The following is a 12,084-nucleotide window of genomic DNA, read 5'->3' on the forward strand; positions in this document are numbered from 1 at the left end:
AGGCCACATTTTATGCTTATTTTTTCCAACATGACACATTAATCTAATAAACAGTAATTGTGCATTAAAATGTGTGTGTTCCCTGTGAAGCAGCAGTGTCCAATCTTATTGGCCTGCAGGGTTTCATATCAACAAAGCTGAAACAAAAAAAGTACAAATATTCCAATGTAATTTTTTTGGCTTACTGAAATACTCTTGATTGAAATGCATAATTCATGAAATAATTATGCACCGTCAGTGAAAAGAATGAGAGTTTTGATTTTACTCATATTTTAATTTAATAGGCTTTAGATAATGTACCTGTCCTATACTATTTAAAAAACAGTCCATTGTGGAGTTTTGCTTTAAAAGTGAAGACACAATGTTTTTGAGAAGTATTTCAAATTTTGGCCAGTGGCATACAGTGTACTGATATACAGTCGCGTTGCTTTTCATATTCACAGTTTGCTGCATGTCAAGGAACAGCAGGAATTACAGAGCTACAACAAAATAAGTAGCAGAGTTTTGAAAATTCTGACATGTTTTAGTGCTGCGTCAGGTTCAGCTGATGACACTGAGCTTAAAAAAGGGGCCCATGCATGAAGTTTTCAGTGGGCCCTCTGTGTGAGTGTGTGTGTGTACCAGTAGATCATCTGGAGGTGCTGGAAGGTTCTCTGGCTGCAGCTGTATCTCATCCACAACCTCAGTCTCCTCTGAATCGTGATGTAACAGCGGCTGGCCACGCCTACTTAGGTGCTCCGCCTATGCACACGAACATGCAAGTGTGTTTGTTTGCATGTTTTCATGTCTGGGCATGGACGCCATGACATCACTGCATACATCAAGTATATGGTTAAGACGTAAACAAGTCATTCAGAGTGGTTTGATGTGAAATTCTGTTCTAGAGAATTGTGTTTACAGTGGTCAGGAACCAGAAGTCCAACATGTTTAATGCTTTTAAATGTGAATGGTTATGAACATGCTGCCTGATGCCTGCCTGATGAGATATTGTTTTGTGATACTTTTGATAGAAGATTTTGGTCTAAACCATTCTTTTATAGGCTTTATTTTCTTTTATTTTAAAGCTTCCTCACAGAAAGCTATTACATGAAATGGTTAATAGTTAATAGTTCTGGATACAGTTTTAACCTAAAATATATATTCTTTTGAATCTGTTCATGGCAGAGAGGTATGTCAGGTACGTCAGGGCATTGTAAAGCGAAACAATCTTCAAATAAAACTTTTACCATCTTTTTACCATCATCATTACATATAAAGACTCAAAAGACATGTGTAGGCTTGCTGGTGGTTTTGGATAGTAAATAAAATGTCTACATTTGTCTTGTAGACGTTCTGACCCCTGGTTCCTATCAGCACCACTGTGAAGTGTCCTAAGTTTCTTCGCAGCAAGGCACCTTATATCCATCTGAATGACTTTGTTTACATCTGAAGGCTTGAATTATGCAGAAACTTAGTAGAATTAGTGGAACTCCCCTTTAAATACAGGGTGTCGTAAGACCACAGAATTCCCAAAGAAAAACCTTTTTTACCCATCATCAACATTGCATATTCAGACTCAAAAGAAACATGTAGGTTCACTGTCTGGTGTCTGTATGTAGGTGTTAATACTGACCAGTGTGTGTTGAGAGCGAGAGAGGGATTGTAAAATCTCATCAATGATGCGGTCAGAGAGGAACGAGGCCAAGCTGAGCTTTACTTCACTGTAAAACAAACACAAGCATTACTACACTAACATTAATAGTTATTAAAACAACCATATAGGCACATAATATGGGACAGTTTTAAACTAGGGATGCACAATGATATAAAAATCATTTCAATATCAGCAGATATTTGCTTAAACAATTTTTCAAAATGTTATTTGATGATGTATTTATTGAACACCGAAAGAGCAGAATGTTAAGGTGATATCTGCACTTGACCTGTCATGATCAGAAAATTTTGTTTAGTTTAACTGCCTTATTAACAATTTAATTGTCTTCTTTTTCATTGTCTGCAACTGCTAAAGTACAAGCCTAAAGTCTGAGTGAAAAATAAGGTTACACAGTGAACACACCTGTGCACATTTCAGTGGATATTTATGGTTTATTTTCTGAATTTAATATACTGAAAAAAGAGAACATACAGTGTGGCATGTGAAAAAGTCATGGCACATTTTATATTTCACATTTTATTCATTTACATTTTATATTATTTTCTAAAATGTTAAACTTAGCAAATAAATAGAAGTTGTGCAGTAAGTGCCATATTTTAGTGCGCTCCCTGAAGAGGATGTAACTTGTTTTCACCTAGAAAAATCAACAAAACTGGTAATTTGTCCAGTCAAACTTTTGCATACATCTGTAGCTATCTTGCTTTCCAGCTGTTGATTCTGCCCTCAAGTCATAGCAGAATGCTCAAATAAGCAAACATTACTCACCACTGCCCTCTAGAGGTGTTACAATAGAGTCAGTGTTTTATGACCCATGACGTCTCTCAATAAATATATTTTCTGCCTTTTTGTGTTTACATGAACTTTTCCAAACCTAGAGGATGAGTAACTGCGAACAGCTGAAATAGCTGTCAACAAGCAAGTATATCATACTTGTGACAGGCCTATCTGCATTTTACTCATTTTACTGCAATTGTAAACCTGCAGAAAGAAATGTTATATTTCTCTGTAATGCTAATTCAGGTGCATTTTGTCCCAATTTAAACATCCTATAAATTGTCTGTACATGAAAAATATTGGACACCGGCCCTGATTTCCCACATAAGTGCATCCCTACTCCCTACTACTATGCAGCATCTTCAGCTTTACTGACCAGCGCTCAGTAGATGGACAGAGGAGAGGTGTGTGAGTGTGACCTGATTTTGTTGATGATGTCAACGGCGGACTGCTCAAGCAGAGTGTTCGTGATGAAGGTCTGGGGCACACTCATCCTCCCCTCGCTCGCCCGCATCAGAACCGGCCTGAGAACGGCTCTGCTCATCACGTGAGGACACACACTCTCCGCCGTGTCCACCATGGACACCAACAAACTCTACAAACAAACAAATACAAACGAAAGACTGTGGAATAGAGGTGGAGAACTGAGGCACAGTTGATTTCTCTGCTCTACAAATCCAGGGGCTGTATTATAGAAACTTCTTATCTGCAGTCCAAAGTTAAGATTTGATAAGGTCAAGATAAGACTGTCCACAAATTCACATTACAGACGCAAATAGGATTATAAATTAGGTATTATATCTCATCTTAAAGCATCTAATCTCAGGTTTGGAAATCCTAGTCCACCTAATGGAGGGGGTAATAGATTGTTGTGTCTGCTACCAAGCAACCGATAATACAAGCAGAAACAAACAAATAACATGAATAGAACTGTAAGTTATAGTATAGACAGCTATGGTGTGTAATACATGGGAAAATAAATTTAAAGTGGCGTGAACCTGGAGTTTCTGTAAACTCAATCGAAAAAATGAAGAATACCAGAACTGGCCTACTGCTTTAAAAGAGGCAACACCCCTGTTTCAATTTTCATTTAAGCCGTCGTCACCATGTCTGCTATTCCTCCTAATAAACACACACATCTTTAACTTTTAAGCATTTTGTAATATGAATAAATGTAATGGCATTATGCTAGTTAATGCTAGTAAACCTCTAATGCCTGTCACAGTTGCTTACAACCTATAATAATAGTAGATGCTGAAGCTTAACACAGAAGTTAGGCCACCACTGGGGTCGTTCTAAAGCAGTGGTTCCCAAACTGGGGGCCATGGCCCCTTAAGAGACTGCAGAGGGGCACAAAGGGGGCTACAAAAAAAATAGAAGTTGTATCTTTACTTAGTAACTCAGTAAAATCAGCTTCTGCCATAACTAAAAAAAAATAGTACTTTTTTACATTATTAAATTAACTTTGTGCCAACTAATCACAGTTTCCGTTTCCATTCCCTGGCTACTTTATGAGTTATCTGTCATGCTAGCGCCACATGCAAGCCAGCGACAGCTGTGGTTTAAGCTAGCAAATGGACATGGGTCTGGTTAGACATAGTCCTTGTTCGTTAAGTGACAGGGGTTGGGAAGGGTTGCACCTATTGTCCATAAAGGGGCCACAGCCCATAAAAAGTTTGTCTGGCTAGGATGTTTCTATAATACTCTTTTGTTATCTGGAGTAAACGGGACACCCACAAAGTGTGGTCACATTTGGGTTTGTATGTTTCTTTCATATTATTGTTATTTAAATTTATTAACATCTACCATTCTAATCCTTTTGTCAATGCACTCCAACTCTAAGCTTTGTAATAGAATGCAGGTATCCCTGCTATTCCCTGATGCTACCAGAAGGAGGCAGTGTAGCACTGGCTGTGTTATCTACGGTAGTCTTTAACCCTGTTTTTCAGGGGCAAAATCTGTCCCAAGGGTCCCAAGCCTGGGACCTGTAACATTAAGCTCCTTAGGATCTGTTGACAACTTCAGATGGTTTGAATTTTGGACAAAGGCTACTACAGAATAACATCTTTAAAGCTGCACTATGTTGGATTTTTTGTTAAAATGAAAAGAAGTGCATTACTGAGTCAGGAGATAAAAACCTGCTAAAATACGGTGTGTGTGTGTGTGTGTGTGCTGCTGCTGTAAAGCCTAAAATAGTCAATTTAAAAGTCAGAGGCAAGTCTGTTCTTAACAAAATGACAAAGTCTAAAAGAAAAGTTGACCAAGACTTCCTTAAATGACTATTTAAAATTATTTTCTGGGGAAAAAAATAATTAAAATATGCAAAAATTCCTTTTCTACTTCCTTTTCTGTCCAGCCAGCCCCCTTTGGAGAAGACCACCTAACTATCTGTGGCACCAGGTAGTTGGAGGGTTATCTTTAAAGGAGGATTATGCAATCAACAGAATGTTCTCCTCTTGCCATACACGAGTTAGTCCAGTTTTCTTCCAGAACTTCTGAAACCTCATTCAACTTCCAATCAAACCTACCATTTCACAAAGCTGCGCATGGTCTCCACTGCCCCCTGCTGGTAATGAACACACCCTGCACTTATTGGACACTGCTTGAACGTGTCTTTACTGCTGATGTATGGTGTGTTTGAGCCTGGAGCTCACCTGCAGCTGTTGATCTATGACAGTGCTGATCTCTCCTGCCATTGACTGCAGTTTCTCCTGGATAGGCCCTGCCCATGGGTTCTCCACACCATCAGATGCACCTCCGCCTTCTCGCAATGAGCGCAGGTGGTACATACTGGCCAACAGCTACGAAGGATAAAGTTTGGAATCACTTATAATACAATAGGTATATAATAGGTTAAAGGTAGATTATAATGTTGTAAATTGTACACTAAAAGGAACAATATACACCCAAAAGTCTCTGAAATGAAGGGTAGTAACAGGGAGTTTGTTCTTCTATTCTTCTGGGAAGGCTTTATATTAGATGTTGGAACAATGCTGTGAGGATTTGATTGCATTCAGCCACAAGAGCATTAATGAGGTCAGGTACTGATGTTGGATGATCTGTTCTGGATCACAACTCAACCCAAATGTATAGAGCTCCATCACTTCAGAGAACACAGTTTCACCGCTCCACAGGCCATTGCTAGGGGGCTTTATACCCCTCTATCTGATGCTTGGCATTGGACATGGTGACCTTAGGACCTTAGGATTAGGATACGTGTGGCTGCTCAGGGCACATTAAAAAGGTGAATTCACCTAAAAGGGCTGTTTGGATAGACAGTGTTTTTAGATGTATTTCATATTTCATGATTTTTGGGAACAACTAGAGATAAGGCATTCTGAAGGTTAAGTGTATTCTACAGGTTGCTCATTTACCATCTACAGCTCTATTTGTCACTCTGGACAGTTATATGGGTAAGCATGAGGAGATAAAATAAAGAATCATCAAATAATCAAAAATTTGAAAATACTATTCAAACACAATCAAAATATACAGCAGTTATCACAGTAGTGTCTAGTTGCAGCCCCACAGGCTAATGATGTGAAGCCCCAGGCTAGGTAGACAAATCCCTTGCTTTGTCTGATAAACTGCTCTTTTGAAATAAAAAGAGTTAAGATTAGGATTAGAGTTAGCTACTCCTACAATCTTGTTAGCTTGGATAAATCGCTTCTTCAAAATAAAAGAAGTTAAGCCTCCTTCCTCAATCATGTTAGGTAGTTAGCTAGCCAGCTAGCTAACTAACATGCACAGGAAGTCATTTTAAATAACAACTTTATGTGATTCTAAATATAATTATTTAAATACAGCTTATACATTTTAGAAAAATAAAAAATAAATTAATTAGAAAAATAGAATTAGAAAAATAAAAGTGACCTGTCCAGGGGTTTTCCTGCCTTCTGCGCAATAAGTGCTGGGATAGGCTCCAGCACCCCCGTGACCCAGGAGGCTTAGATGATAATTATGATGATGAAATAAAAAGATAAGACAGGTTGCATGGGGATTGTGAGTGAACAGCCTTTTTTTAAGCCCAGCCACAAATTCTCTGCTGGATCGAAATCTGAAGTCTGACTATTTTTGTTTTTTATAAACTATTCCTGTGTAGCTTTGGCTGCATGCAAACAAATCATTTCCCAAGGCTCAGGCTTCTTGCAGATTGGATGAGACTTTGCAGCCTTCACTATATTCTCACCTTCCAGGGCCTTTCACAAACAAAAAATGGGTCACAAGTTCTTGAAGGAGTAAGTGTTTAATCACATGGATTGCTAATAGAACTTGTAAACAAACAGGAGAGGAGGCTCCTTTTTCTTCTGCTATGGTAATGCAGATGACCAAATTGGTCCCTTATGCTGTCGAAGATGCATGGGGACACCGTAGCGTTCACACTGCAAAAGTAATGAGGTCATTTTGTGATCACATCACTGTCTCTGAAATGCATTGGACCACATGTGTGTGTGCGCGTTGGTTTGCATGTTAATCTCACTCTTTTTGAGTTACGGGCGTCCTGTACGAGTCTCTCTGCTGCCCTCATGTCCTCCTGGACACTCGGCCTCTCACTGAAGCGAAGAGAGTTCAGATGGTCCTGCACCTTCACACACAGCCTGTCAATCATCTACACACACACACACACACACACACACACACAGTAGTCATTAGGGCAATTGGCAGATTTTTGCTCCAAACACACTCAATAAATTTTTTTGATTGGCTGATTTGTTTCACAATGTTACGATGTCCATACTGTGAGGCAAGTAAGAGCACTTGCACTGTGTTTGAATGCTGGGCATTTGTCTTGTATCAAAATGTCAAATTCATGCTTTGAGTTGAAATAAAAATGCCAATATAAATCGACCAAAAAAATCATTCTTCGGCCAATGCAGCTGCAAAGGAATCAAAATCAGTCATACAAATTCATGACTGATGCACCACTACTGGCCATGTGTGTTAAATTGTACATACACAAGTTAACCCTGATGTTTTATGCACAAACTGTCAATGCTCACTCACTCCCACACCTATACACACACACAGCGACACTACGTAACCTGCTGTGTAGTGGATGTGACGATGCCCTGCTGCAGTCTGTAGGCCTGTTCTTGCAGGTATCTCCTCGTCTCATGGTTCCTCAATAGATACTGCTCCATCTGAACACACATATACTGGCAATTTAACAAACTCGTACATCGATCATACGTCTTCAGCTGTGTGACTGGCTCACTGTGTAATATTGAGCATGTTCTGAATGCACTCTTCCCTCCTGACCTTCATGAGGGCATCCTCAGTTTTCTCTGGGCTGGATTTGAGCGCCAGCGCAGCATCCATGATGGGCACCGGCATGAAGCGGATAGTGTAGTTCCTGCAGGCCACAAATCAGAATTTGACCACTCTCATAAGTGTCAACCCTTATGGTTTACTCATATAAAATTGAGTTTTTCCTCAAATTTAGCAGCATAAAGCTGGGATCTGATCTGGTGTGGTGGGAGTTTAGGTAGCCCTTTTACTGATTTATGTGAAATTCTTTTGTTGCACAACTACTAGTTTTTACTAGTTGACTAACCATTCAAAAAGTAGTTGTCTAGTCGTTATTAGCACATAAAAATCATTGTCCCAGACTTCAGTGAAGTATTAGCTTGCCAACAGATGCTGGGGTGGCAGCCGCTGCAGTTTAAGTTGTGAGATGGGCATGAGTTTTTTTGTTGTATTTCAGTGAGTGTCAGACTCAGACACAGAAGTACACAGACCTTCTGATGTAAACTGCACATTAAAATCACTACAGTTCTCAGAATCTCACCTCTCACTGAGAATGGCTTTAAATCTGTGCTTCTGTGCACTGTTTTTATCATTCCAATGGGAATCAAATGATTGTCAAGCTACATGCTAAGAGCAAGCAGTTAATCTACACATCAATAAGCCTTTCAGCGCGAGACACAGCCACTGAAAACATTCACACCCTTTTAGAAGTTATTCCCGAAACGTGTTCGCAGTCATAAGGAAGTAAACAACATATCCTTGTGCGTGTGCTGACCTGTCCTCCACAATTTAACTTGAAGACACGTCGCACTAAGCCCATTACTATCAGAGATGGTGGTTTTTAAAACCTACCCGGTCAGGCTTTTGAAAAAAGTACTTTGCATTCCTTGTGTTTAGCAGAAAAACTGATTTCTGTTCTCTCCTCCGGAGTGTTCGCTGCACTTTTTGCCCCTGCTGTATTTCAGGCACTGACTTCACTGACTAGTGGACTTATTTGTCGACTAGTCTATGCAACCCCTAGCTTGCATGCTGTACATGGAAAAAACAGAGATCGCCTCACGTGACCAACTCGCCACAATTTGAAAAAGTGTTGTGCTATTATAAGATGAGAATTAGATCATCGTTTAAGGGATTACAGTTTCTGGGTTCGTTGCAGAAATAAATTAACGTCACATCTGGAGAGTAACTTACTAAAATATTTCTACATTTCTCATCTCATACTGAAGAGACATCAGATACTTTTTGTTCTGTCAGCTCATCGTAGAACATAGCCTCTCTCTCTCTTTCATTCTCTCTCTGCTTTTGATTTTGTTTGTATGCGTTTTTAACCATATGCGAGGCTGTTTTACTGCTAAATGAAGTCAAATTACATTTCCGATTCTGTATGAAGTAATTAGTATAATTAACAAAGGAATATTTCACAGTAACAGAAGTCAAAACTGGATAAATTGCTGTTGTTAATTCTTTTAATTTTGGAAATGTACTTTATGGGAATCAGTGCATTTATGCAGATCGAATGCTGTGAATAGAAGGGTTAATGTGTCTAGAGGCTGACACCTGTGCTCCTCTAAACATAACACACATACAAATACACACATACATGAATATTGACTCACTTCTCCAAAGCAGCTGCCACATCCTGTAGCCCCTGAGCACTGACGTTATTCCTGTCCCAAATTACAGTCCTAAACACACACACAGTTGTAAAGCTTATTAAATATACATAACAAGATATACATAAACAGTTGTATGCAAACGTTTGAACACTGCCATCATATTATCATGTTGGAAAAAAAAATACATAAAATGTAAAATATTTTCACAGAAGTGTGTTCTCTGTAGAGGATGCATTGACTTATTTTTACTTCAACAAAACATGTCATTTGACCAGGAGTGCTCAAACTTTTGCACATGACTGCATATGTATGTATGTATGCATGTGTTCTTGTTTGTGTTTGTGAGTGTGACCTGAGTTTAGTGTTGATCTGCAGGGCTTTGGCCAGCATCTTGGCCCCCATGTCACCCATGGCGTTTCCGCTGATGTCGAGGCGGGTCAGGGAGCTGTTTCCTCCCACGGCGTTGAGCACTATGGACAGATCCGCCTTCAGCTTCGAGTCGGCCAGCGATAGAGAGCTCAGTGGCTAAACACACACACAAACACACACACACACACAAATAGAACGGAACTCAGTTTACTTTTTTTTTCTTTTCAGCTCTAAAGATGTGCTTTAATATTTTGGGGTCTTTCTTCTGTAGCGTTATTAACATAGGACCAGTCAAGAAACATTTACAAAAAAGTACTGTAGTCTAGGGCTGCACACTAAATTATATTTTGTTATACGAATTTCTGCAATAAACACATCATTAAGGGCTGAGATGACAAAACGGATTAAATTACCTCACCCGCAAAGCACCAAAGTGACATTATTATCTTAAATAATGTAATACTAGAAGCCCAGCAAGTGCTTCAAACACTGGGCTTAAACCCCTTTTTCCAACATGGAGAGTGAGCAACTGAACCTTACATATAAACAGCCAGTTCAAAATGCATAGGCTGTATGGTATGTAATATATGAAGCATTAATGGCTGTTGTCACAACAAATATGCATAATCATAAGGTGCTTTGACCCCTTAAATGGCCAGGGCCCACCAGCAGGCCCAAAGTTTTAATACACTCTTCTAACACCTAAGAATAGCTCAGGCAGTTTGCACTAAAGTCCCTGTAGTTACTGAATAATAAGCCTTAGTATGTAAAAACCCTGGGATTTTAAGCGTTTAAGAAATCAGATCAAAACCTTGTATCTCCAAAATGCTAACTTTACAGGAGAAAGAAAAAACGTACTTTACTTTTAATGTAAGTCATTGGAACCAGACTTTCTTCCAATTTCTTCCTGGAATTTTTTTTGGTCCATTCATCATGAAATTTACACACAATGTAAAGGCCAAAAGGCAAAAACTGAAAACTGAAAAATGACAAAAATGGAAATACAAGGTTTTGTTCTGACAACAGCGTGTATATATATATATATATATATATATTTGTAGCCTGACTCTAAACACAAATAGAAAAAGCTGTTCGGGGAATTCTAACTGTTTTACAGTGGACCAAAGAATCAAAACACAACAGCATATCGTAAGCAAACAAAATAACAATAACAACAATAGCATTAAGTAAGAATATAAAAATATTAAAGAGGGCCTCAACTACATTAAGAGAGAATGCAATGTCATCTTAAATGCTGTTATGTTTTTGACTCTCTGAGCCACTAATCTTTTTAGACTGAAGAACCTCAAGGAATGTTTTTTGGGCTTCAAATTTTCCACAAGGGGGCACTATTAGCAGTCAAATAGAGTAGCTTTTGATGCTTCAGGAGAGCAGTGCTTCATATCATTGACACTGTGTTTCCTTGTTCAGCCTGCGGTGTGCAAAAATGTGCTTGTGAGTAGATGTGAGTAGCTTTAGTATTTCATTATTTTTATTTTGCACAATGCTGAAACATACTTTTGCTCTTTGCATGATTAAATGGTTCTTTGCATTGCGAAAAGATTCTTCAGACTGATGGAGAATGTGCTGTCTATATAGAATCTTTTTGAAAAGGGTTCTATACAGCACCAAAAAGGCTTCCTCGATTATTACAAGCTTGACACTGTAACAATAGCAGAACCCTTTTCAAAAAGGTACTATACAGAACCATCTATGCACATTCCTCATCAATCTGAAGGATGTGCAAAGATTCATGATGCAAAGAGTCCTTTAATCAAGTTAAGGGTTCCTTGAGTGTTCATGATTCTATATAGAACCATTTCATTTACTAAAGAACCCTTGAAGAACAATTTTAAGAGGGTAGTCTGGTCATTAAGTGCTCTGCCTAGTTTACAACAATAGAGGATAATTATCTAGTGCATTGGAAAGCTATTCATAGGGCCTACTTTTAAGAGACACACCTGCACTAACCTGCATGTGACCTGCATTAACTCCTGGCTTTAATACTATTAATGTACACATAGATTATTTTTAACGTATGTGATGAAGTAAAGGCAGAAATCTGAGAAAGTGAAGCCCAGTCTGATATATAAACAAATATTCACTCACCGACTCCTCCTCCTGGATCATAAGGACCAAACTGCTCAGGACCTGTCCTAGATTCCTGTGTGCAATCAAAATTAAAATTCAACAGTTTAAACCTGTGGACTCCCATGGTGGGTTAGAGCTACTCTGACCTATAAAAAAAACACAAACACTCAAATTTTGAATTTGCTATTCAAAAGAAGCATCTGCTGATGTGAACCATGCCTAGCAAAAAAAGAGATCTCAGAAAACCTATGATCAATAAAGGTTGATTTGCATAAAGCTGGAGAGGGTTACAAAGTAATCTCAAAGAGTTTAGGTCTTCATCAGTCTACAGAC

General features: G+C 38.8%; 1 protein-coding gene across 1 annotated transcript in view; it reads right to left on the reverse strand.

Annotated features, from left to right (window-relative positions):
- LOC118812120 (F-actin-uncapping protein LRRC16A-like) overlaps window positions 1–12,084 on the reverse strand; it is a 55,042-nt gene that overhangs the window by 14,145 nt on the left and 28,813 nt on the right. The window contains exons 20-29 of the mRNA XM_036576860.1: window positions 11,770–11,824; window positions 9,644–9,816; window positions 9,292–9,360; window positions 7,688–7,781; window positions 7,471–7,569; window positions 6,909–7,037; window positions 5,083–5,229; window positions 2,848–3,023; window positions 1,613–1,700; window positions 622–741 (exon numbers count right to left, since the gene is read on the reverse strand). Of these exons, the coding sequence (XP_036432753.1) occupies window positions 622–741; window positions 1,613–1,700; window positions 2,848–3,023; window positions 5,083–5,229; window positions 6,909–7,037; window positions 7,471–7,569; window positions 7,688–7,781; window positions 9,292–9,360; window positions 9,644–9,816; window positions 11,770–11,824 (1,150 nt within the window). The remainder of the gene's footprint in view (window positions 1–621; window positions 742–1,612; window positions 1,701–2,847; window positions 3,024–5,082; window positions 5,230–6,908; window positions 7,038–7,470; window positions 7,570–7,687; window positions 7,782–9,291; window positions 9,361–9,643; window positions 9,817–11,769; window positions 11,825–12,084) is intronic.

Source organism: Colossoma macropomum, unplaced genomic scaffold (assembly GCF_904425465.1).
Source record: "Colossoma macropomum unplaced genomic scaffold, Colossoma_macropomum, whole genome shotgun sequence".
Taxonomy (NCBI): Eukaryota; Metazoa; Chordata; class Actinopteri; order Characiformes; family Serrasalmidae; genus Colossoma; species Colossoma macropomum.